At 39.4% G+C, this 27377-nt stretch overlaps 1 protein-coding gene across 3 annotated transcripts; it reads right to left on the bottom strand.

Annotated features, from left to right (window-relative positions):
- TRUB1 (TruB pseudouridine synthase family member 1) lies at positions 1-24506 on the bottom strand. 3 transcript variants are annotated; one of them, XM_036335873.1, is made up of 8 exons: positions 24213-24468; positions 21022-21120; positions 17700-17755; positions 11854-11935; positions 7193-7265; positions 6318-6457; positions 3556-3612; positions 1-2803 (listed from the first exon to the last, which is right to left on the bottom strand). In XM_036335873.1, the coding sequence occupies exons 1-8, from the start codon at positions 24466-24468 to the stop codon at positions 2544-2546; spliced, it is 1023 nt and encodes a 340-aa protein (XP_036191766.1). In that variant the 3' UTR covers positions 1-2543. The 3 variants fall into 3 exon arrangements, with proteins under 3 accessions (XP_036191766.1, XP_036191767.1, XP_036191768.1); XM_036335875.1 differs by lacking the exon at positions 1-2803 and adding an exon at positions 2811-3428 and having other exon boundaries at positions 24213-24506; XM_036335874.1 differs by lacking the exon at positions 3556-3612 and having other exon boundaries at positions 24213-24506.
- Positions 24507-27377: the final 2871 nt, after the last annotated feature.

Raw genomic sequence — 27377 nt, forward strand, 5'->3', positions numbered from 1 at the left:
TATAAAGAAACCATAAGACATTTATTTATAAAAATGAACAAGGTACACGAAAAGCCACATAAAAGCAAATTAGAGCAATTTTAAACTCTCTCTTATACTTACTAAATTAGCAGCAACATATCAAACCCCCACCTAAAAAGCTGTAAACTTTTAGTGAACTGATAATATTGAAATGGCGACACTAAAATGTTACATCTCTTTGGGAAAGCAATAAGGCAAACATATTAAGAATGGTAAAATTGTTCATATTATCCCACTTACTAATCCCACTCCCAGGAATTTATCCTAATAAAATAAAAAATAACTTAAGTGTTCAGTAATAGAAAATAGTTTAAATAAACTGAATATGAAGTCATATGATTAAAATAATAATGATCAAAACTAATTACATATCCAATAAAATGAAGTAAAAAAAACCCAGCCAATTAAAAAGAAATAGGTACTTTAAGATTGTAATTATGCAAACAAAAGGGAAAATATTAATACAAAATTAAAGTTCTGAAGTCAGTGCACAGGGATGGTGAGGATTATGGGGAATTTTCCCACTTGGCACAATTTTCATCAATGTTTTCAATATAAAAGAAAAAGATCATTACTATTTTAAAGTCACTTGCCTATTCAAATAATCTCTACTCTTCTCCATTAGTAAATCATACATGTCAATTTTTGAGATGTAGAACAGAAATGCCCCTGTATATGTTCCTCAATAGGGACCTTATTCCTCAATTGGGACCTTCACTGCAGTGTGTGAACACATTCCAACAGACGAGCAGCCACTGCCACTTTTGGTTAACAATCTGCAAGGCACTAGATAGGAATAAATAAAACTGTAAACTTTGAATTTACAACTCTGTGTGTTTGGCATTTTAGGTTAATACCTTGAGATATCAAACTCTTTTCCTTATAATGCTCTGTGTCATACTAGGAATTACTTTTAGTATTTTCATTTAAAATATGTGGCTAATGTGATGAAAATACTCTCCTGAAGCATATACATTTTTATATGGAGTTTCTAATAGGTTAGCCATAAAGAAAATCATGTTAGTTTTCATATTGAAAATTTTCAAGTTAAAGGTTGCAAGTAGGCAACTACCTTAAAAGAAATGGAATCCATAAAAATCAAGACACTCTTATGTTATGAAAATTTTTAATGATTCCTCTTTTTGAAACTATACTTCTTGAATAAATGAAGCAGGACTTAAACATTTCTAATTTCTACAAACTGGCTGCATAATATATTGTTCTTCCATAACAAAAATAAGAAACTCTCATTACATAGAAAACCTGCTATTTTGTAATGTGACTTCGCTTTCAAAATTATGTTAACAAGGGAGAGAAAATTTTCAGTAGGCTACTTGTCTTTTTTTAAAAATATTTTTTTATTGATTTCAGAGAGGAAGGGAGAGAGAGATAGAAACATCAATGATGACAGAGAATCATTGATTGGCTGCCTCCTGCATGCCCCACACAGGGGATTGAGCCTGCAACCTGACCTCATATCCTGGTGGGGAATTGAACCATGTCCTTCTGGTTCATAGATTGATGCTCAACCACTGAGCAACACTGGCCAGACATCAATAAGCTATTAGAATGTTTGAGAATAACTTTTTAAATATTTAGAACAAAAGAGATAGCTGGAAATGCACGGTGACTATCTCTAAGGCTATAAATATCATTTGAAAGCAAATTTAAAAAACAATACCCTTCAAAGGTGTGAATAAATACTAAAGAATAAAAACATTTTTAATTTAAGATACATTCTTTAGCTTACTTTTTAAAAACTGCTATTTACTAACATAGTACAGGGTGGTCAACTGTTAAAAAGATCAGAAAAAGATCTCATAGTTCCCAAAATATAAGCCACTGGGCTATCCTGTGTACTAATGGTAGAGGCCAATTTAAACATTTAGTCCTATATTGACATCCCAAGTGGTAGCAGCAATAATTTGGTATAATTATAAACATTTATTTTAAAAGTTTATTAATGTCCAAGACCTAAACAAACATGGCTATTACCAAATAATGCATCCTTATCAAAGAAATGTTCTTAATAATGGCAAACTCTCCAAAACATAAAAATAGTTAAATAACAGCCTTTTCTAACATTGTGTAAGAATTTCAATACAACAGAGTCACCGGAGAGCCAAAATAAAGTCAAAGTGACATTAATTTACATGAACTTTTGTGATGACACAGAAACATGTAGCTCTTATGTCATTTTTCTTTGATTAGAAAATGTGTTCAGCTTTTTCACAGGAAAAGACTTTGAAGCAAGATCAAAATCAGAAAGCTGATTTTCCTGAATCCAATCTAACCACATAATAATATTCCAGAACATTCCATGGTACGGCAAAGAGCTGAACAACTGCAAGGCTCCTTATCCTGGATAGCAGATAACACTGTACCCTCTCGAAACTGTAAATGATGGACATTTTTCTTTCGTGCCAAAAAAAAAAAAAGGGAAAAACTGTCCTTTGCCCGTAGCTTGCCATTGTGTACACGGGATTCAAATGCCAACCGAGAAATGACGACCCACGCCAATCTTAACATGTCTTAATTTCACCGTCTTCTCCCTTCGTCTCATTCAGAGTTATATGTTCACAGCTCAAACCGTGCTCCGGAGAGTCCTCGGGCTTTGGTTTCTTAAGCGCCAGCTCTGCTGGGAGGAGAGATGAGCAATGCTCCAGGGACTGCGCAATGTCATCAATGGTCCATTTGTCTTCGGGAAGGGCGTGCTCGTCCAGCGTGAAAGGCCCCTGCTTGGTCCGGGTCAGTTCCAGCACGTTGGCACAGGAAGAGAGCTCTGCAGCAACAGAAGGTGGAAGGAAACCCACAGGACAAGTCATTCACCTATGGCAGGCTCTGCTTTCAAATGAGAGACCTTGACGCAAACCTCTCAAAACCACACCAAAGGTAAAGTTGCAATAATCCAACACAAGAACCAAGAACCCTGGGATTAAGAAATGATTAAATAGCAAAATAGTATTTAATAACTCACCTTATAAACGGCTTTAAAGTCCACAAGGAACTTACACACCCTTGTCTCATTTGACCCCCGAGGCAACCCCATGAGGTAACTATTACTCTCGCTTGGCAGATGAAGTAATATGACCTGTCCAGTGTCACAACTGCCAGCAAACACTGGAGCCAGGACTGCCACTTCCTGGCTCTTTGTAAGACTGTCGCTTCCAGTTTTTAAAACACTTGACTTGTACCAATGAAAATAACTTGTGGAAGGATACGTCTTTTTTTTCTCTCCTCCCTGCTTTGGGTTCAAATATTTTGTGCTTGAAAAAAATGTTGGTCTTTCCATTCATTATTCCCATCGTCATTTTCTGCTCCCCCCTCTCTCTTCTCTCATTACAAATGTTTCGCTGCAGCTGCCGATGCTGATAATCGTGTGCCATAAACCTCGAATGCTTCCGAAACTGGAGGCAGCGAGAGCGCAGATCATAAGGCCAGTACTCAAAGATATGACAAACAGGAAATTCCCTCTTCTCATCAAAAAAGGGATATTACTCTCTAGACGATAATTCATAATACATTTCTGCTTACCTTTGCCAATGTCACTGACCAAGCTTCTGATATAAAAACCTCCTCCGCACTCAACATCTGGAATGTTAACGATGACATGGTAAATTGCTAACCTCCTATGAAATCCACTTTACATAGAAAAGATGCCTCTAAACAAATGTAAAAATGCACTATGCAAACAATCGGGTGATAAAATATTTATGTGCTAAAACATAAATTATTCATCCAGCAGCGTGTGTGTTTGTGAGATTGAAAAGTCAGAACGTGGAGAAAGCAAACAGCAGAAACTCATGAACACATTTTAAATTAACTGGCAGTCATACCACCTTAATGCTTCAGCCTTGTTCATGTAATAGGTTTTAAGTAGAAATCTCATCTTTGCGATCATGAGCTGAAGATTTAAAACAATATTTTCAGATTTCTACGCCTTGTTCATTTAATAGGTTTGAAATGGTTAGACATCTCAGCTTTGCTATCATCAGCTGTAGATTTTTAAAATAGTTTCAGATTTGTACTCTCAACAATTACAACAAATAAACAAAAATCCTTTTTTGGGATTACGTTTGGGGTAATATACTACATGGGAGCTCAGCATTCTTAAGTGTTTTCTTGGAAATATTCCGAAAGAAATCATAAAATAACTAAAATTACACAATGTTCTAAAACTAAATGCATATTTAAACATCTTCTTAACGCGGCATAACACAAGTTTATTGGTTAAGAGTAGGGCTCTGGATTATCTTTATTTATCCACAAGACATGCTGTATTCCAGCTGCTTCTAGTCATATCATACAAATAAAGCCGTTTAAGGGAAATAACCAGAACTTACTACCTAGAGAGTTTAATTCTTTATTTTTTCCCATTAGCTCAAGGGTGGGGACCAGAGCTGAGATAAAAAATGAGCACTAGATCAAATGTAAGTGGGTCAACATTCATGCACTATTTTTGGCTTTGGTGCAAAGACAACGCTTTTGGCCTATCACAACCTCCAGTGGACAAACTGAAGCATTTACAGCTTCAATGCCATCGGAAAAATTTGAGTTTTTCTTACTTCATAGATGATATCTCCTGTGCCAACCCAGCTGCTGCATTTTCATGGAATGGAACAAAATATCTATGACTGTGTTTTTCTCATTATTTGTCAAACATTTTAAAATCAGGAAACTAAAGAAAAGGAATGACTTCTTTTTTCAATTGTACAAAAACCATACTCTGACGGATAACACGTTAAAGCAACAAAGCTCAGGAAAAAAAGTTTTGGGAAATTAAAGGAATCCTATTTGGTATGCAACATGAAATTAAGAGTAGGATCAATTCAAGGAAGCTTAAGAATCCCAAACTATAGCTATTGTATGTTCAGGGCTTTAGCGACTACTTTCTGCAACTAGGAGATCATAAAATTTCCAAACTAGCAAAACAAACTTTTTGGTTTTTAAATTTATTAGATAAATTCAAATTGATATCCTGAATTAAAATGTACCCTGTGTCCAATAATGCATTTCTGCCTCATGCATTATTTCCATTATCTTTAACAGTTACTTGCAGGTAACAAAGAAGGTGAAAAAAAATACACCATTCCTAGATGTCTTGTTCTAAAACTAAAAATGCTTTGTTTTAAGAGGACAAATTAGTATGGATTTTATACTGAAGGTACTCTATCAGATACTAGCCAAAATGGGGGAATAAGTATCCATAAGATAAATTTTAAAACATTAAATTTTGAAAATATATACTCACCTACTCTTCTCCATAGAGATCTAAGGTATGTTACTTACAACTTTATAGAAAGACTAGAGGCCTGGTGCACGAAATTCATGCACTGGGGAGGGGGGTTGTCCCTCAGCCCAGCATGCACCCTCTCCAATCTGGGACCCCTTGGCAGATTTCCGACTGCCAGTTTAGGCCCAATCCCAGGGATCAGGCCTAAATCGGCAGTCGGACATCCTTCTCACAATCCGGGACTGCTGGCTCCCAACTGCTCGCCTGCCTACCTGCCTGATTGCCCCTAACCGCTTCTGCCTGCCAGCCTGATCACCCCCTAACCACTCCCCTGCCAGCCTGATCGACGCCTAACTGCTTCCCTGCTGGCCTGGTCACCCCCAACTGCCCTCCCCCGAAGGCCTAGTTGCCCCCAACTGCCCTCCCCTGCAGGCCTGGTCACCCCTAACTGCCCTCCCCTGCTGGCTTGCTGGCCCACAACTGCCCTCCCCTGCTGGCGATCTTGTGGTGGCCATATTTGACCACTTGGGGGCGGCCATCTTGTGTGAGGGTATGATGGCCAATTTGCATACTACCTCTTTATTATATAGGATAGTATAATGCAATATATAAAAAACCCCATTTAGAAATGTATTTCTTTTTTTGTTTAAATACATTTTATTGATTTTTTTACAGAGAGGAAGGGAGAGGGATAGAGAGTTAAAAGCATCGATGAGAGAGAAACATCGATCAGCTGCCTCCTGCACACCCCCTACTAGGGATGTGCTCACAACCAAGGTACATGCCCTTGACTGGAATCAAACCTGGGACCCTTCGGTCTGCAGGCCGATGCTCTATCCACTGAGCCAAACTGGTTAGGGCTAGAAAGGTATTTCTGAACCTCCAGCTGTAGGTATCCTCATTAAATGTGTTATCAAAGGGTATTTACAAATCCTAACCTTCCATAAATTTGAATTTTAAAACTCTCCAATATCCTAGGGATCCATTAAAATCACACAAAAGTAGCAGAACACAAAATAAAGGTACACGTACATACAAATGATTTTGAATTTCTCTGTCTTACCTAATGTGAAAAATGGTGGCTGAAATTTTTGAAGGGAGAGACTGTACACAGTAACTGGCCTGGCAGGTTTTGCTTCTACTACTTCCCCTCGCTTCATCAAAGTGGAAAGTCTCTGTCCATCTTTCTTTAATGCAGAATAGCTTACAAAGAAGAATTAAGAAAAAAATGACAGAATTTAATTCCAGATTACAGCATGGAGAGGATGGCTAGCAGACCTTTAAATTGCAAGTCCTTCTAAGAAAAATGAACTGGTTATTTCTTCTAATCTACTCCACAAGGGTGTCAGGAGTAAAGCTCGTAAATATCTTTGAGACAAACAGGACTCAGTCTGGCGCCCAATGAGCAACCTTGTCAATTCTATTCTCTAACCATCTTCCTGGAGGTGGTCTGGTCACGTCCTCATTAGACCTCATCCTGGGTAAAGGGCACAAGGCCTCTGGTCACAAGGATCTCAGCTATATTCCCTTGAAACAATTTCCATTCCAATAATATTCATTTTCAGATAAAAGTTATCAAAATGTTCCTGAAAAACAAATAAGCAAGCAATCTACTTAACAGATCTTAGCCATGTGAGATAAAATTTTATTAGACTACAAAACCCTTGGAACAATCACAGAGAAGAAAGTTCTAAAACAGTTCTTGTGAATACAAATATGTTTAATTTATTTCAACAATAAGATCCAAAACAATGTTCATTCATCACCTGCTAAAATGTTTAAGTCTTTACCTTGGAGGCAAAATTATCATTTGCTATGCCAAATTTAAAACCTGTCTCACCATACATTTTAAAAAAGCAAATTGTTTTTAAATTAAAGTGATGTCAATCACTGAAAAATAAAGCTAAACATTTACTCAAGTTTAATAACTGAACTTACAGGGGAGGTACCTGCATTATATTCCCAGTAAATTTCTGTAAAATGCCTTCAATATCTTCTTGTGTTATTTGATCTGCCAAAAGTGAACAACAACAAAAAGAGTGACACTAAGAACCACAGAAGTACATGTGCTATTTGCACAGCACCAAAAGCTCTGAAAATTCATTACAATTTTTTCAGACGAAAGCATATACTATAGTATATGTTTTATTAGCAAATTCTACCTTGTTAAAATGAATAAATTACACATTCATGAGGTAAAAGGGGAAGAAAGTCTTATACTGTCTAATATTAAAACCAAATTTCCTTTGCTTCCATTTATTTTCTCCAATAAAAATGATTCAATCATATAAACATATTTAGTTGGTTCTTACTATGGCCTTTAGAGGAACTTAGGAAATGTTGCATTAGCTACAGAAATGGCCCTGCAGTGACCAAAAACGAGGTGGTCAGAAAGCAGGAAAAAAAATCCGTAAGTTATCTTCTACGTTTCTCCAGGCATCAAATATTATAAGTAACTTAATGCAGAATTGAAGATGATCAAGTATGAAACATTTAAAAATTGTACTGAATAGATTTCAAAGCAGTTCTATGGCGTGATACACATTTTATACACTCACACTGAATTCTGTTCCACAGCAAAGCTGTATTTATCAGTCTTCTTTCCCCCCTTCATTGCTCTTGCAACTTCTGTTCTTTTTATTTTTTCTTTATTGATTAAGGTATTACATATGTGTCCTTATCCTGCCCATTGCCCCCCCACCCCCCACTCATGACCTCACCTTCCTGGTGTCTGTGTCCATTGGTTAGGCTTATATGCATGCATACAAGTCCTTTGGTTGATCTCTCCCCTTACCCCCACCTTCCCCCTGAGTGAACACTCTCAATCAGGAGTCTCACTTTTGCCTCAAAAATAAGCCAGGGCAAAAAGAAAATATACATACCAAAGACTCTTAGCATGATTACTAAGCATTTTTTAAACAATGATTTTAGAAAATCTGAATGAAGACATAAAAAAAGCTTTCAATATACCAAAGAACTTATAGGCATATATGCATAACCCATGGACACAGACAATAGTGTGGTGAAGGCCTGGGGAGGAGGGGGTCAGGATGGAGAGGGTCAATGTGGGGAGGGAAGGACAGGACATCTGTAATACTTTCAACAATAAAGATAAATTTAAAAATAAATAACTCTAAATTTAAAAAATAAATATATCACTTAGTCATATTTTCAGCTTGTTTGATATTTCCAAATAAAATGAAGCACTATTAATGTACATTTCTACAACTGAAAATTATTACTGAAATTCAGTATTTGGGATTTTCATTCTTACATATTTCACAGTCAATAACACACTAAATTATAGAAGTATTCTATAACTTAGGTCATAGATAATGGAAAGAAAGTACAGTGCTTTGTTTTCACTTTATAGGAAATCTAAGTTTTTTTCCTGGAATATACTTGTTATATTTTATTTTATTTAAACAATATTAACAAAAAAATAATTAATCCACTTTGAATTACTGTTCTAACACCAGAATAAAAATTAAAAAAGAGCAAGATTCAATACCAACACAGCAAGACAGTCTTAACCTCACTGTGACCTTGATCCTCCCAAGCTCAAAAGGAACAAAGGACCAGAATCTACTATAGACTCAAACAGAGACGAGCTACAGAGCTGGAAAGGATTTCTCCAACACCTAGCTGCTCCAAAAAGGCAGACCTCAGAAGGCTATTCTGTTCACCCTGTTTCTCAAACAGACGTAGCTCATGATACAAATGAGGATTTTTCCATTAAAATTTTACTCTACTGCAACATTAAAGCCTAATTACTGCTGGCACCTTAGTTTTGCAAAACATCCAACTCTAGACGCCATGCTGGCAAGAGCAGAAAGAAATGCCATTGTTGATAACATTGCAACAGTTCATAACTTAGCAACACATCTTTAAAAAGAAGACCAAACAGCTTTTACTGCTGGGCTGGTCTCTTCACTGACGTTCCTGCTAATGTGTCCTCCTTTGTCCTGTTTGGACGGCTCTTTTACTGGCATCCCCCACACACGATGACAAGAGGTGCTCCTTCCCATTCTACTTCTGCCGCGTGTCATTTTCTGACTTAACATCCCAGGCATTTATGGGTTGTGTTGTTTATTCTGCAATTACTCATACACGATTTTAAACTGTACACACACACACACACACACACACACACACACACACACACAGGTATTATCTCGATAATGAAATTCTAAGCTCCTTAAAGGCAACGACAGTTTTTCTTCTCATACAACTGCAATGGCACTCAAGATAGTCTTGCTGCATTTAATTTGCTGTGGAATAATAGGTCTCAAGGTCTAAGGGGAATTAAAAGTGACCTAGGCCAATCATTCATCTAATGTTTGAGTCACCGACAGAAAGCCTATGCAAAGTTATTTTACAATAAAAGTGAATATAATATTTTAGCATAAAAGTGAATGTAATAAATATTATAAATAAAAATTATATTCGCTACTAAACGAGTATGTAGTAAGTATGCTGGCTGTATCTACAATAGAGCACTGTCACCGAACAGAAATCAGACCTTGGGAAGCAGCAGCAGCTGGAATCCAAATAATAATAATTGTCCCTATGACATAAAATAAAGACTCTACCTCCATAGGATTTAAGAAGGAATGGAGAATAAAACCTCCAAAGCAAGGATAGCCAATAAGGAGCCCAGAGAAGTCCATTTGGCAGAAGAGATGGGTATGATACAAGAGCCGCAGGGTATGAGTAATTATTCTTTGTCTAGCAAATTAATAAATCATCAATGTGACAGTATTAATTTGAAATTAATTTTTAAAGCTTCATTCGCATAAAATTAATTTATGCAAGATCATGTTACACGTTGTTATTTGCTTAAAATGTAGTGCCTCTTTCTGTGAACTTACAGGATGATGGTGCTTAATTGAACTAGGAAGTAAAAAATGACATGATAGAGTTCAAAACAATACTTGACCACGACAGAGCGCTGCCCCCATAAGCAGCTGTTAAACTGGAAGAAACTATAATAAACAGCTGCTTTGCAACATCAGACCACAGGCAGCAAGCACTGCCCTCCCTGAGAGAAGGGAAGGAAGCAAGGCCAGGCCCACCATCACTTGCTCCAGCTTGGAGGAGCTTTCTGAACGGTGGTGCGGGGAGGGAAATCCCAAACAAAGCACTGGGATCTCGCCACCAGAAACCAGACCTTGGGAAGCAGCAGCAGCTGGCGTTGGAGAGAACTACACCGATGACTATAGGGCTCCAGCTGAGACTTGGCTAAATTCCAAGCTGCACATATATACAGCACAAGCTGCCACAAAATTAACCAAACAACTGGTAACAAAGCTCCCACAAGGCTGAAAGATGTATGAATTCCAACCATCCGGAATGAAGAAACTCGGGTGAACACCCGAGGCACCCAATCGAGACCCTAGAAAAGCCTGTCTCAGGAGTAAGGCTAATCTAGACCCGAGAAACTGTCTACTTTACACCCACTCTAATAAGAAATCTACACAAAAGTGACCAGCGTTAATAAGCGAGTTTAGCAAGGTTGAAGGATAAAAGACCATTATACAAAAGTCAACTCCATTTCCATATTCTAGCAATGAACTATCAGAAATTTAAAATTTAAAAAATCCAATTATAACAGCATCAAAATAATGCTATTAAGAAGTAAAACATCGGTATGCTGAAAACTAAAAAAAAATATGGCTCTATTTTTGCAACTTTTCTTTAAGTTTGATATTATTTCCAAATTAAAAAATCATAAAAAATATAAACAACTTTATATCAGTAAATTGGAAAATTTAGATAAAATGAATGAGGAAGAGGTTGGTCTCAGTACTGGGGTAATGGGAAATATATAGCGAGGACACTCAACACCAAAGTACAGAGAAGCCAGGTGCTGGATTGCCTTTAGGCAAATTAAGGAGTGATAACATTAAACACAGGCAAAAATCACACCCCAGAAAGCCTACATGTAACTCACAATTGGTGACATAGTAACGTAGGTGAACTGACTGTACAAAACTGCTGCATTATAAATAGCATGAGAACTGGGACAGTTGCTAGGAAACCATTTCATTTATCTATCCTTTCTTAAAGTAGTAAAAAAAAAAAAAAGGAATAGTAGAAAAATTAAGCTGGGCTCAGTGAGTTATGCTTTATTTCCAGAGAAATAGCTTCCCCTTTGTCGTATCTTTCTATGTACTCCAAAAGCAGAGAGACATGACTAGTTTTAAAGCACTAAACATGGTGCATTTATCTCAGCAGCTAAGAAGTAACTGTAAAATAAATAAACAAATAAAACAGACAATTGCAAGACACCGGTAGCATCTCTCTGCTTTGTTTCTCATTTACTAGGAAAAATGTCCTAAATCCTGGCAACAAGTGTTTTTCAGAAAGGAAATTATTTGCAAGAATTCTGAACATTATAAAAACTGACTATAGAAAAAGAATTATAATAAATCTTTATTAAACTCATACCAAATAAACAATGTAATATACCATTTCCAATCATTTTTTTAAAAATGTACTGGAAACTAAAATCACTGGCAGTATCAAGTTAGAGAATTCTGAATTCACAAAAAATTTTTCTAGATGTTAAAAAAGAGTACTTTAGATGAACGCCATACCGTAAGGTTTTTCTTCTGTTACTTTTCCCGTAGAATCCAGTGTGTCGGTAGCTTTCCCCAGCTCTCCAATGGCAGTATACCTCTAGAGGAAGAGACACAGGGAGAAACACAGGCCACAACGGTAAAGAAAACTGTCATGCACGTCCCGAAAGTCATACAGAATTTTACTAATACGACCAGCTTGATACAAAATAAAGGCAAAAAAATAATAGACTGCAAGTGTTTTGTTAGTTTCTGATATGTGGGAAGTACGTGTGTAAGTTGGAGAACATTAGCAAACTTCCCACACCAGCCAACATGACAAAAAAAAACCTGATTTTATCAATAACTGTGGCTTATAAATGGCCTATTTTTTTAATTTAAGTTCTTTATTGTTTAAAGTATTACATATGTCACCCCTCCCCCCCCCCCCCCATTGACCTCTCCCTGGCCACTAAATGGCCTATTATTGCACACAGATTTCTAAAACTAGTTTTGGTTGGGAAGGAAAATTTTCATATATACTAATGAGAATGGTATAATACACCCGTACATCCATCACAAGAAGTCAACAATTTTACCAAAAGTCACTTCTAAGAAATGGTCATTATTCACAAGGAAAGAATTAGATCATTCTTAGTTAACTGAGGACTGTTTTACTACTCATTTCAGGGCACACTGGACTACATAGTCTTTATACGTCTCTCATTTGGTCAAATTCAAATGTTAATTGGAGCATCACATAGAATACTGAGAAAAATGCAAGGTAGGTAATTCCCATTGAGCAAAATCTGTAGCTATGTGAGCAATTATTTTTTTAAAATCCTCAACCTAGGACATGCTTATTGACTTGAGAGGGGAAGGGAGGAGGGAGGGAGGGAGGATGAGAAGAAGAGAAAGAGGGAGGGAGAGAGAGGGAGAGAGGGGGAGGGAGGGAGGGAGGGAGAGAGGGAGAGGGAGAGAGAGAGAGAGAGAGAGAGAGAGAGAGAGAGAGAGAGAGAGAGAAGCATCAATGTGAGAGGGAAACATCAATTGGTTGCCTCCCAGCAACCTTTCAGTGTACAGGCCGATGTTCCAACCAACTAAGCAACACCGGCCAGGGCTATGTGAGCAATTTTTAAAAGAGGAAGCTCAAATATAGTTTATTAACAAGCTTATTATGCTAGTAAATGGACCAGACACAAATGAAAAAAATATTAAACTTCAAATCCTCATAAGCAAGCAGACAGTTTATATCAGCCTCGTGCCCCTCTATGAAATAATCTTCTATTATACAGTTCAGATTTATTTTTACAAATACAACACGGAAGGAATGTTCTAATGCATTTGAACTGACTTTTAAATTTTTTATTAATTTTGACAAAAATGAGTTTCTTGTAACTAAACCTTCAGTCTCATCAGCTGAAATGCCCCACTTCTGCTTCTCTATTTTGGAACAATTAACCTTGATGAAGCATAAAACAGGGAGAAGTACAGTAGGGTGGAGTGGGAAGAACACAGACTCAAAGATTCGAATCCTCACTCTACCACAATCCATAATGTATGCTAAAGTAGTCTTTCCTATTACAGCCTCGTTCCCATGATCTCAAAATAGGGATAACAACAGAACCTGGTAAGCAATAAAAAAAAATACTATTATTGTTACTATATTTAAAAAAAAAGAGCCGAAACCGGTTTGGCTCAGTGGATAGAGCGTCGGCCTGCGGACTGAAGGGTCCCAGGTTCGATTCCGGTCAAGGGCATGTACCTGGGTTGCGGGCATATCCCCAGTGGGAGATGTGCAGGAGGCAGCTGATCGATGTTTCTCTCTCATCGATGTTTCTAACTCTCTATCTCTCTCCCTTCCTCTCTGTAGAAAATCAATAAAATATATTTTAAAAAAGAAAAAAAAAAGAAAAGGTAAAATGATTCACAATAACAGTGGTTAGAGTGACTCATCTGGTTACAGTGAGTTCCCATAAGAAACAGTAAAGCAACACAATGCTTTCTGATTTTTGTCTTAATAATCTGTCCAGTTGAATAAGAAAAACACAATGCAATCAGGAAGTATATTTCATATTTGTGCTATTCTCTTATGCAGCGGTTTTCAACCTGTGGGTCACGACCCCTTTGGCGGTCGACCGACCCTTTCACAGGGGTCGCCTAAGACCATCCTGCATATCAGATATTTACATTATGATTCATAACGGTAGCAACATTACAGTTATGAAGTAGCAACCAAAATAATTTTATGGTTGGGTCACAACATGAGGAACTGTATTTAAAGGGCCAGAAGGTTGAGAACCACTGACTTAGAAAAACCCACCCTGACAGTTATGCCTTCAGCTGAAACAAAGCCTCACCACTAAGAAGTTATGGGGCAGGAGAAAAACTATCTGGGAATGTGTATACACAATCCCGCCATTCTGTGCTATGGGGTCTAAAGGCCTTCTACACAGAGACAGGGTTTTAGAGTTGTTTATGCTCCATGATGTATATCTGGAAAGTGTGAATTCTATGAATGAATTCATTACAGCATAATTCCACTACAATAAAACAAATGGAGGACCTGTAGAATTTTTAAAGTTTCCATTGAGCCGTGTGCTCTTTGGAATTCATGGTTCCTTGCAGATACTAATATCACTCTATTCTCTACTTCACTCATCCTCCAGCTCCCTGAACCCCACTAGACAACTTTAAAAGCAAGTCGGCTTCTGAACTCATCAGAAGAAAGGAATATGTTTGTGTTACAGAGAGTGTACATAATTATTTCCATCTCAACGAGGCACTGCTTTTTCTGAAGTTTGAATTTGAAAGCCTGTGATTCAAAGTTTCACAAGCAAAGGGATATTATTTAGAATGAGGAAGAACACTTAAAAAAACACTACCAAACCAAAAACATGTGGCTTTGAATGCCTTCATTAAAAAAGGAGTGCTTTTGAACAGTTCCTAAGTGTAAGCCCTTCAAAACTTTCAGTATAGTGCTAATGAAATGCATGCATATTAACAAGAGGGTAAAGAAAAGGTACAAACTGGACCAAGTTGATTAAGTGGTGAGGCATGCTTAGATCTTAGAGAGCCGGCTTCACAGGAGCATTATTCAAGTCATGTTCAGGGTTGACACTGGCTGGTTACCCTAAACATGCTCCTGTATACTTGGGGCACATTACTGTCCTTGAGCACATCCAGGGTGGAAAAGTGTGTATACCCCGACAATCACACTTGTTCAGCTGCTGGAGGAGATAAAAGCTGCCTCCTGAGGAAATGCTGGCTTTGCCTACAGCCACTACCACATAGATATGGGAGCAGCCTTACATCCAGTTAAAGTTGTTTAATAAAAATGTTATACATGTATGTGTATATAAGGTCATGATGTCAAATGAATTTCTTACTCACTCTGGGTCTTGGTCAAGGAGAGAAAAAAAGAGGAGACATATATAATACTCTTTGTAATACTTTAAGCAATAAAACAAAATTAAAAAAAAAAGTTTTGAAAGCCCCTGAATATGAGGATCTCTAAGATTCCTTCCGAAATCTATTTGTTAAAATGCATGAACAGTTTTTAACTGCTTTTGAGAAAAATATAATCTTCAACAAAGTTAAAAATTCGAATGATTTAATATTTCAGCACATACATAATCTAAAACTCAAAGTATAAAAAATACAAACAGCTAATGAGACAATAATCCTACTTTTGAAATGCGACGCACCCAAGAACTAGGTTCCTGTGAGGAGAGGCACCTGGGATTTTCCATTTAAATTACTGAGGATTAGTGACTTCGCTGTATGACATGCAGCTTTCCTTGTTCAATACCAAAATGGGTTGTGACAAATAAAGCTTAAACCAGAGCCAACAATGTATTTACATTTCCAGTCATCATATTTCTGGAAATATGCCTGGAATTTACATGTAAAACCTTTCCATAACATATAATGTGTTTTGCATACTTGTGGTTGAGGGTGGATAATAAATATTCCAATGAACTCAAAATATTTTATCTGGGGAAAACCCAAACAAATTCCTTAATGTAAATATATCTTTTTTTGTTATTATAAAAGTCACTTGTTTATTGTAAAGATTTTGGAAAATACCAAATCATATCAAAAAAAGAAAATAAAAATCATCCATTATTCTATATCAAAATTACTATTGCTTATACTTTAGAGTTAATATTAATAAACAAATATTAAGCGACTGGCAAAACACACACACACACACACACACACACACACACTTATTAGAAACAGATTCTAAGCTCTGTGTGTCACTAAAGCACAGTGTACATATTTACTGTAAAACAGTCGAACTCCTGCATTCTAAAACAATGTTTGTATTCTGTGTCTTTTCCACACCTACATTCTCAAGATTGCAGAGCGAGCAACACTGAATTCTTCCGTTTATCTAAGGCGTTAAGATCCATTTCAACGGAAAGAGACAGGTTTTATGACAGTTGGTAACTAAAATGTAATGTCAAAGGCATTACACTCTCCAGGGCTCTTTATTTTAAGAAAAGCTAACTTCGACCATTGCCACTCAAAGTGTGGTCCAAGATCCAATGTCCATGACAAGATTAATTTCAGAAAATGAAGGCGTTTAGAAATTTATTCAGCAATGTGACAATGCTGTAACATTTTAATTACATTTTACAAAAGTCATCAATCGGTCTGCAATGAACTAAAAAACAATTTTATTTTTTTATTTTTTAAATATATTTTATTGATTTTTTACAGAGAGGAAAGGAGAGAGATAGAGAGTTAGAAACATCGATCAGCTGCCTCCTGCACATCTCTTACTGGGGATGTGCCCGCAACCCAGGTACATGCCCTTGACCGGAATCGAACCTGGGACCTTTCAGTCCGCAGGCCGACGCTCTATCCTCTGAGCCAAACCGGTTTTGGCATGCAATGAACTAAAAAACAATTTTAAACAGTCTTTTACCACCTTTAAAAAAAACCCAACAAATTAGACAAAACAATTTAGACAAAAATCACTTTACCAACTATTTATATCCCATTCAGAGAAAGGGTTTTAAAACAAAAACCTTAGTCCAGCAACTTGCTGAAATTCTTCTCCACCTAAGGGCCTATTAACTGTCCTCCCACAGGCATTTTCACTGGTCCCTAGCCCCGACTAGTATCCCCTAGTACCTCATCGAATACAGAGGTTATTATCTCTTAGAACTGGAAGAGGCCCTAGAGAGGATCAAATCATTTTTCCGAGGAAAACCTGAGAGGCCCAGAAAGGTTAACCACTTTGACATCTCGTTTCACTCTCCTTCACCCCGCTGTTTCCTCCTGAGGGTTCCTCACTGAAGGCCTGACGCAGTGCACAGGTTTCAGACCTCTCCCAATACTGCACAGTCCCTCCTCTCCCTCCTTTCAAGACTCAAAAAAGTCAAGGCTACTCTAACAGGTGAATGATGTAACTTAGCATCTTAAAGAAGCCAAATTCTTCTCTTCAGCAAACATTTGCAACCACTGAACAAAGCATGTGTTTGTTGAAAAGTACACCTTTTACAAAATGGTACTGTTTCTATAAAAATTCCAAGGTTTATTAAATCTGCCAATGGAATTTATGATCTATAAGTTCCCTTGCATCTAAGAAATATACTTATATAAAAAAATAGATATGATTTTTTAAAAATATGGGCACAGCAGAGTTTTTGCTCTTATGAATCAAATTTGTTTTTCAATCTTGGATTTCCAATTTGTAGTCTCGATATTTTTAATTCTCAGGTATGACTGTAGACACTGCGATGAATACTCAGGATTGCCACCCACTCATGCAATTTGTATAGTTTATTTTTTACTCGATAAAATCCAACACATGCTCATTGAGGGAAATATTCAAGGTAGAAAGAAAAACAAAACTATTTTAGTATTCTTACCTTGGACCCTGACAACATACTGGTCAACATTTTTGTTCCCCTTCCAATTCCAATCACTACAAATCAAAGAAAGAAATATTAGGACACTCTATTATGAAAAGTAGGTTTTTAAAATACCTACCTATCCTGGTCATAACTTCCTGGCATACTTAATGTAAAGTCGGGAAGAGCATATATTTAGCATAAATTGAGGACTTCCAATACTCCAACCCATTGAACTTGTCATGCAGCTAAGAAATTCTGAAGAGGGAATGTTGGGGGGGGGGGGGGGTGTTGGGGGGGGGAGAGAGAGAGAGAGAGAGAGAGAGAGAGAGAGAGAGAGAGGTTTTTTTCTTTCTCAAAGTGCAAAATATGGTAGGAACCTCAACCAGGTCATTTACATAATAACAAGTTTTAGAAAAATCTTAAAGGATTCACTGGAATTTTATACAGGCATCAGTGAAAAATACATGGTACAATTAGCCATGGTAAGATAGTCTTTTGACAGAGTTCATTATTAAACAAAGCAAAAGCTATCATCATAGCTAATGAACCATTTAAAGATGATTACTGCCCAGCTTTATACAATCAAGAAAACAGAATCATTAACAAATCAACCCAACGCAAAGAAGAACACGTGGTAAATGAGAGTCTGGAGAATGTATGCTCACATAGACCATAAAGTACAACAATGGCCCACCTGACTCTTCACTGGCAAACATTATTTATCCACATGATAACACATTTCACTAGTCGAGCATCACAGGATATAATCATTTCTTCACTGAACAGTGAGCAAATGTTCATAAAAATTGAAATATTTCTCATCAATGGATACAATTTTGTAAAAGAGCACAATATAACCACCACAATTCAGAATAACAAGAAGTAATAAGGAGAAATTATCGGCAAGCTGAGTTATCATGAATATTTATAGCATACCACTCGTTGAGTTCACCATTTATCAAATTCCACTTTAAATGTTTTCCATTCATTAGCTCATTTAATCCTTATAACAACCCTAAAAGGTAACGCAACTGTCCCTGTTTTATAAATAAGGAAGTTGAAATATAGACTAAGAACCTTGCCCGGTATCTCACAACTAGAATGAGATGGAGTTAAAATTCAAACCAGGCTGGCTAAGAGCAGAGCTATTCCTTTTCATCCTCCCTCCCACCTTCCTCATCCAGGCTTTCTTCCCACTGCCTGCCACCAGCCTAAATCTGCCTAAACCAGTGGTCAGCAAACTCATTAGTCAACAGAGCCAAATATCAACAGTACAATGATTGAAATTTCTTTTGAGAGCCAAATTTTTTAAACTTAAACTATATAGGTAGGTACATTGTTATTAACTTAATTAGGGTACTCCTAAACTGGCCTTTGCTAAAAACGTCCTCAATCTGAGGGGTCGACCTCAGCGAAAGTACCCCAACTTCTTCTAATGCGACTTCTTCAAAATAGACTCGCCCAGGCCGAAAACCGACTTCTGTGCATGGGCCACGAAGTTTCAATCGCACTGTACGTGTGCGCCCGTACGTGGTATTTTGTGGAAGAGCCACACTCAAGGGGCCAAAGAGCCACATGTGGCTCGCGAGCCGCAGTTTGCCAACCACTGGCCTAAACCACTGCAAACCTGACTCCTACATCTTACCTATTCCTCTACCTATTCCTGCCATTTCTGAAAACCTATATTGTACACTACAAAGCCTCCCCCTACCCCAACAATCCTCAATAGGGTCCCAAAGCCTACAGTACCAACTCCTAAGCCAAATATTCAAAGTCCACTTGGGAACCTAGCTCAAATCCCAACTCCTCCATAAAGTCTATCTCAACCCCCTTTAAGCATCCATGATAAGAGCAATATTAGTTTCAGGACTAAGATAACAACTGTCTGCCTCCGATATGCTCTGAGGAACATAGCACTCTTCAGATGGTAGCTGCTCCTGCTGAGGCAAAAACTTTGTATAATAATAACAAAGACTCAATGCAATTTGTTCCAGTCAAGACTCTCCAAACAGTATTTCTTAAGCAGCTACTATGCGCACGGTCCCAAGAAGAAGACTTCAAATGGAATAGCACATTTTCGGACTTTGAAAAAGCTTATAATCTTATTGGGAAAATAAAACGCAGACAAGGGAATTCACAAGTGCCCCCCGAAAAAAGTTGCCTGAATTAATGAGTGAATGACACTAAATAACAATATCACAGAATATGATTAAACTAGAGGCCCGTTGCATGAAGAGATTTGTGCAATAGGCCTTCCCTTCCCCTGGCTGCTGGCACCAGCTTTCCTCCGGCACCCAGGACCCAGGCCTTCACTCCAGACGGAGCCTTCAGTCTTCGCGGCTCCCAATGGAGCCTTCAGTCTTTGCTCCGCTGCTTTGCCCCTACATAAGCAAATTAACCACCATCTTTGTTGGGTTAATTTGCATACTCTCCTGATTGGCTGGTGAGCGTAGTGGAGGGATGGTTAATTTACATGTTTGTCTATTATTAGATAAGATGTCAAAATGAACACAGAGAGAACCACTGCTGTAGGAGGTAAAGGAAGTTGCACTGTAAATGGCTGACAGGGCCAGAGAACACTTCATTCAAGCATTTCAAACAGGGAGGTACAGGATTTGAACACAGAGAAGAGAGGAGCAGACTCTAAAAATGCAAGGACGGGCACAGTGGGTTTATCAGTCAGAGTGCAGGGGGTCTTGGGAGCAGGCTGCATGTTAGGTTTTGGCCTGGCTGAAAGGCCGAACTGATTTCCCCACTAGGTCAGTCATCCAGAATAAAGACATGTGAAACGAGAAGGCATCTTAGAGTTACCCAGCTTAACCCTCTCATTTTGTACCCAAGTAAACCAAGGCCCGTAGAAGTCCGGTGACCGGTGAAAGTAGAATGTTAGGAAGGTTAATCCAGAAGTGGTATGTAGAAAAATTACCTGGAGTTGAAACCTCAGCCAACCATGCAGCTTTCATTCAAGGGACAGTTTCCTGGACAAAAATTGTACTCAACTTTCCCCCATCCAATCGATCAAAAAAATCATATTCTGATTTCTGTGGTGTCTGTTGTGTAGGTACAGAAATAAAAAGACCTGTTCTCAGCCCAGGGAGTTAACAGAAACAAAGACCAGAATGAAGTTTTACGTCAGCAGCACAGAGAAGCAAGTGGGCAGGCTTCCCATGTGGGAGGCAGCATTTCAGCTGAATCTGGGAAGGCCAGTCGATCTGAAATATGCCAAAAGGGACTGAAAATGGCATGGCTTTGTCTTATCTCTATCTTATCTGTTCTCAGTCAATATGTACTTCTTACTGAGTGACAGTTATATTAAACTTCCATTCACATCTCTTACCCAGAACTCCTCTGGCTGCACTGTCGAGAGTCCCTCCGTGCCCGATTTTCAAGGTCTGCCTTTTCCTCTTGGTTAATTCTGCAGAAGGCATTCCAGCTTCTAGGAGAGTAAATGGGAAGAAAGACCAAAGCAGATGAAGCCGCGTCTTCACAAACATGGGAGGGTGAGGGTAGGAGTATTTAAAACAAATAAAAAGTGTTTTGTAAAGTTAACATATTTAGATTATGACAACATTACTAGCAAAAAAATCAGATTTAAATATGTATAGATACTCCCTAAATTACAGAAATTATGGTATTCCCAAATCAGTGATCTAGAAACTGGGATTCATTTTCTCATCAGGAAAAAATTAATATTTTTTAAAAGTGGGTAGTCCTGGCAGATGTAGTTCAGTTGGTTGGGCGTTATGCCATGTACCAAAAGGAGGCCAGTTCCCCAGGATTCAATTCCAGGTGGGGGGCATACAGGAGGCAGCTGACCAATGTTTCTCTCTCTCTCTCTCTCTCTCTCTCTCTCTCTTCTCTCTCTCTCCTCTCTCTCTCTCTCTCCTTCTTCCTTCCTCTCTATCTAAAAAAAAAAAAAAAAAAAAATCAATAAAAATATTTTTTTAAAAAAAAGATTCCAAAAGAAAAATAAATAAAAAGAGCAACAACAACAAAAAAGAGGATGCCCACCTGGTCTATCTCATATTCTCTTGTAAAGATAAACTGAAATAATGTTATCTGAAAAGTGCTTTGGAAATGGCAAAGCACTCTACCTGTAGGTGGTTGTTATTATCATGGCATATAAGAATATATTGAAAGAATACTGGCTCCTGGACTTGAAGTAGGAAAGGAGAGGAGCAGGAACAGCTGTATTGGTCCACACCAGCTAAGTCAGCCAAACCTTCCTTATCACCACTGACACCAAGAAGATAGAAGACACGGCAAAAGAAAATAAAAAGATAGAGGGGTAGGAGGGGGGAGGAAAAGGGCCAAAACAAAGCAATAGTGGAGAAGCCAAAAAAAACTGTGCTGGGTTGCTCAGCCTTACCACATAATTACCACCCTATTGAGACAGAACCATGGCTTCTGGGACACAGTCTTAGTGCCACTCTCTGAGTACGACACCACCACGCTTGGAAGGGCATGGCTGTCTGCTTTCATATAAACCTGTAAGGCCTGACCTAGGCTTCCGACTCTTCTCCTTTCACTACAACCTGTTAGGGATCTCTCATCCATGAGTTTATAGAAGCCTTTTGGGGAACTCTTTCTCTTTTCAGCTTGACTGTCCTTGGAGTAGAAAGGCCTATAAATTTACTGTCTTCCTTTTGTGTCCAAATTCACCTTTCAAGTTTGAAGACATACCACTCTACTATACTGGAGTTTGGTTCACCCCACTGCTACCATGCATGGATGAATATTTAGTACGGTCTTTTCTAGCCTAAAATTGTGATGTGCAGGCCTTGAAAGAGTCAAACAGACAAAGAAGAGCAGGGATTTTAGGGTGACATGAATCAATGTAAGGAATGGCAAGGAATGCTAATACACAGAGGTCATGATCACTGATTGGGGTTGTCAAACCGGCTGGCATTAGATTATGGTGCCCTGAAATCTGTCTCTTTAAGAACCGTCCCAGGTAATTACAACAGCCAGTCAGAAGTGCTTTGGGGAAGCCTTGGTCTAGCTAATATAAATACAGAATAGGCCAATCACAAGCAATACAGAAATGGAGAGTAGCAATGAGAATGTCTGTATCTGAGTGAGTAGCTTCCGGCAGAAGCCACTGACACATCCAGCAATGCCCTGACACATCAGTTTTAACCATGTTTCAAGAAGAGACTTCAGTTCTTGGAGGCAGATTAACCAGAAAGCCAGGATACGGCTTTGATCCTATCAGAATTCTGTCAAAGAAAAAGAATGGTATTCATTACCTTGAGGGTCAAAAAAAGCCTTCAAGTTTAGCTAACAAGTCGGGCCAAATGAATGCAGCAATTCTGCTGAAAGGAAACAACTCCACAAAGCTTGCCCTTGATGCAATTCCTTCTTTCAACATCTCCTTTGTCACCCATCCCTACAGGTAACAAAAGTATAAGGACAGTTTAACAAAAGAAGGAGTCGATATAAAACTGGAATTAAACATCTGCAAGAGGGTACCTATTGCCAATAAACATTTAAATCTGTAAGTGTATGTTTCAATGAACAATTCTTAGCAGGATAATTTGTTTTTGCATTTAAACGAAAGCGTGAAGTTTGTCAGGGGATACGAAACGATGTAAGACAGTTAGTTCCTGCACTGGTTGAATGAAAAGACAAGCCAGGACCAAAGTCTGGAGGGCCTCACATATCTAGCGAAATCGTTTTACCACCAAAGGCTGCAGAAGTTACGAGGCTACCAGCTCAGTTAAGGGATGACAGTAACTTTCATCTTCACATCCCTAGAGGCTAACACAGATCGGGTTTATTGAAGGTGTCCAATAAACAGCTAAGGTTCCTTGATGCCACTGTTTGAAATGAACTACTAGGCAGATGAACTGAGAGAACCTTTAGGCTTTTCAAATGCGCATATGACAAAGCAAACAAAAAGAATGTTCCTACAGAAGTGACCAAGTTATAGTTAGTGTTCCCAAAATGTGGCCCCTAGACTACTGACACCAGAATTACCTGGAGCAATCGTTTAAAAATACAGTTTCCTAAAAATACCCCAATCCTTAGAATGACAAGCTCTGGGAGGGCAGGGATTAGGAATCTGTACTTGTACAAGGGATTCTAAGTACTTCTTCTGCCCGCTATGTGAAAACCCCTGCATTAAACCTTGGTTAACAAAAGTAACACGTGTCTGCATTTCCAACATTATCTTCAACGCAACTTGGGAGGTATGGAGTCAGTGCTTCCTTTGGGTGGCGTCCACCGACGTGACCCGAAGGCTCCCCCAGGGTCAGACTACAGCGAAGGGGTCTGCATGGCCACGTGCCGGGGTGTTTGTGTACGCGTGGGCTTTGTTGTGTTGTGTTTCGTTCCCTTGAGAGAGACAACTGCCAACTAGGCTACAGGCGTTCGAGTGCAAGCCCGAGATGCCCCAGATGTCTGTCCAGATCTAACGCAGCGAACCTTCTCCCTTTCCTTTCATCTCTTGAGCCTTGAGCGCGCAAGACGCCAGGGTGCTCTCTGTGGCTCCCGCTCTCCGCCTGGCCCCCACCCGGGCTGCAGTACCTGCCAGCAGCTTCTCCTTCAGCCGATTCAGCAGCTCGGCTGAAGTGGGCCCTTTGGGCTTGTGCACGGCGAACACGCCGCTCAGGGACAGCAGCTTCGTGGCCAAAGCGGCCTTGGAGACCCTGGCTCCGGGTCCCATCCTGGCCGCGGCCGCGACCGCCGCGGCTGCAGCGGTTCCTGCAGTTTCAGGGACTGGGGCTGAGTCTGTTTCCAAAGACGACGACGATGACCACGCCGCCGCCTCAGCAGAGGCCATGCTTTTGTAGCCCTGGTCTGTTTTGTATCTGCAGTCGCACCCGGATGACGCAACAAGGAGCGCGCCCGACTCCGAAGCTGTGCTGCCGAATGGGTGGGTCGCAAGGGCTTCTGGGAATTGTAGTCCATGGCCTTCCTGCGCTGGCTGAGAGGCGGCTGTGCCTTCCGAGGGCTGTGATGGAGTAAGTGGTTTTTCTCCTATAATCTCGTTTGCTTCTTAGAGAATGTTAGTGCGGTGCCGTAGGTGTCATTTTTAATCGCAAGAGCTAAGCTGTCGAACCCAAACACCAAGTCTGTGTATATTTTCGGCGGGAAATGTCTTCACATCCCACCTGCCAGTTGCCCTTAACTAAGACCCAGCACCCAAGAATAGAAAACTTAAAATTCTGACTTTTGCTGCGGCTTGTGAAAAACCGTGGCTCCCTAGGTTCACTGCTTCATTCAGTTTATTGTGCGCTTGGATTCGCGGCTTTAGAATTAAAATACACCTGAATGTGAACTCTATTAGAGGAACGAACCTACTCACCTGTTCCCTGCCATATGGTTCCTCGGTGCCTCACACACGGCAGGCACGTGAGGAATTATTTGGAAACGAGTAAATGGATACAGAGTCTTCCAACCCCCGAAAGAAACGCCTCGGCCCAGCCCGAGCTAAATCACGTGGGCTATTTTGACACCCCTCAGGCACACTCCACCCGCTCCCCCCCAACGCCTACAAGTCATTAAGTGTAATTCTTAATAATTCCAAGATTTTAAATTCTAAGTCTTCTGTGGATTGCATCCCTTTGTGACACGCTGCTTAGGTATCAAACGGCTTTATTGTGGTTCGTAAAATGGAACTTTCCTTTCCGTCTGAGGCCTCTGGGAGATAGGCGCTCCCCAACCCAATTCAGGGACATGGTTCTGGTCCTGGCCCAGGGCAGAGCAGAGAACAGTTCTTCCTTTTACTTCTGCTCCAGATGCATTAAGTCATATTGTGAGTGATGTCAGGCAGATAAGATTTTCCTTCGTTGTTTCCCCAAGTTTCCTTACGGGCGCCCCTCCTCCCCCTCCCCCTCTTGCACATTATTAATATCTAACATCCTAAGGATGCCTCTTAGCTTCTCAGATTCACCTGTTAGGGGGCTCCATTTGAAGTGCCACAAAGACATGAAAGAATAATATTTTAAAAACTGTTTCTTCCTCTGTTTTCACCATCCCCCCATTTCAATCAGACCTCCCATTAAACCGTTGGGGTGCGCAACAATGCAAATGTACTTAAAGCCACGAAACCGTACACTAAAATGGGACAATTTTATGTTATGCAAATCATACCACAAAAAAGAAAGGCCGGGGGAAAAAAAAAATCTCTGGGGAGTTTTTGCAGGGTGGAAAGAAGCTGAAATTCCTAAAAGGGAGTCACTCACTCTTGTGGTCTATTATAAAAGCCTACGCTAAGCGAAAACATTATGCCTGGGCCAAGGGGCAGTGGGGAGAGGCCAGAAGAGAAGAGAATTATTTCAAGAACAAGGACAGAGAAAGTGAAAGATCTTCAGGTCCCAGGGTTAGTGGATACCTGAGCCAACTTCAAGAGTTTCCAGGAAGGGGGCGTGACTTCAGATGGGATGGCTGCCCCCTAGGGAGCAAGCACCCTCTAGCTTCAGCAAAGATTTCTCCCCTTGGCTTAGAAGCAGAGAGCCAGGGGCTGCACGAGGAAGTTTAAAGCAGACTTGAGCAATGATGACGTGGAGATTACAGAGCCTTTACCCAGTGTCTAGACATCAGTAAGCTCCCCTAATGCAGTCGTGACTCCGGGTGTGGGGAGTAAGGGAGGGCAGAAGTAGGGGTGATGAAATAATACTTCCATTTGAATGTTCCACGAGTTCAATGCAGAATCAGAGCTAATTTGATTAAAAGGAAAAAAGAGAAACGGATATTTCTTGCACATTTTATTTCTGGGATGCTAGAACAGCAGAATTTATTTCTGAACAGCAACATTTATTTCTGAACAGCAAAATTAATTCTACTCTGCTGTCAGGTCTGTATTCTTGGCATCAAAAGCACCAGGTTCTAATTTTCTGAAGTAACCCACATCTACATTGGGCAAGCCTTGAATTTATAGGTTATCTTACTTAATATGTGTATGAGTTAGAATTCTTTGTTTGGGAGTAACAGAAATTGATTCATACCAGCTTAGGATTTTATCAGAAGGATGTTTTTAAAAGGATTTATCAGAAGTATATTGGAATATTATGCAGACTCTGGGAAGTTCTCTCTCCCTCCACATCTTCCTTTTATGCTACCCTCTTATGTCTTCATTATTCTCTTTTGATTCTAATAGGCTTTCTCTCTCCCTTGCCCCCCCCCCCCCCACTCCTCATTCCACATTCTTGGTTTAAACCATCCTGTTTTGACCCAGTTCCAAAAATATTCAAGATGAAGACACTCCTGGCCACCTACAAAACATTGTGCTTCATTCATTTTATCCCTCAACCACTTTCCGGCTTGGTTCCACCCCCCCCCCCCCCCCCATAGCACATGTCATCTGACAGACCAAATATTTACTTATCCTGTTTAATGTATTATTTCCTCCATCAGAATGTAAGCTCTATGAGGAATTTGTGTATGCTTTTTCCATTGCTGTAGCTCCAGGGCCTGGAATAGTGTCAGATATAGCACTCAATAAATAGTTGTTGAGTAAATGAGTGAATAAACATGGCAGCTCCAGCAGAAACCATGTAGATAGAAAAGTAGAGTGCTGAACACATAAAATAGTAGATGTATATTCTGAGTGCAACTTCCCTCATCTGGCTTCCAATGCTTTTATCTCCTTTTATCTGTTTGTAACTGGGGTCAAGAGAGAAGAAGATTACCAAATGCTATATAATAAGACCCCAACTTTCTAGACCAACTTTCATGCTGCCCTCAATT

Source organism: Myotis myotis, unplaced genomic scaffold (assembly GCF_014108235.1).
Source record: "Myotis myotis isolate mMyoMyo1 unplaced genomic scaffold, mMyoMyo1.p scaffold_m19_p_15, whole genome shotgun sequence".
NCBI lineage: Eukaryota > Metazoa > Chordata > Mammalia > Chiroptera > Vespertilionidae > Myotis > Myotis myotis.

Bases quoted from the DNA above. Each gene is read 5' to 3' on its own strand.
- TRUB1 (XM_036335873.1), bottom strand. From the start codon at position 24,468: ATGGCCTCTGCTGAGGCGGCGGCGTGGTCATCGTCGTCGTCTTTGGAA. The intron at 6,458-7,192 runs GTAAGTTCAGTT...CTTCTTTGTAAG, and splicing joins ATAATGCAGGTACCTCCCCT to CTATTCTGCATTAAAGAAAG. The intron at 3,613-6,317 runs GTAAGACAGAGA...TTAACATTCCAG, and splicing joins GCCACCATTTTTCACATTAG to ATGTTGAGTGCGGAGGAGGT.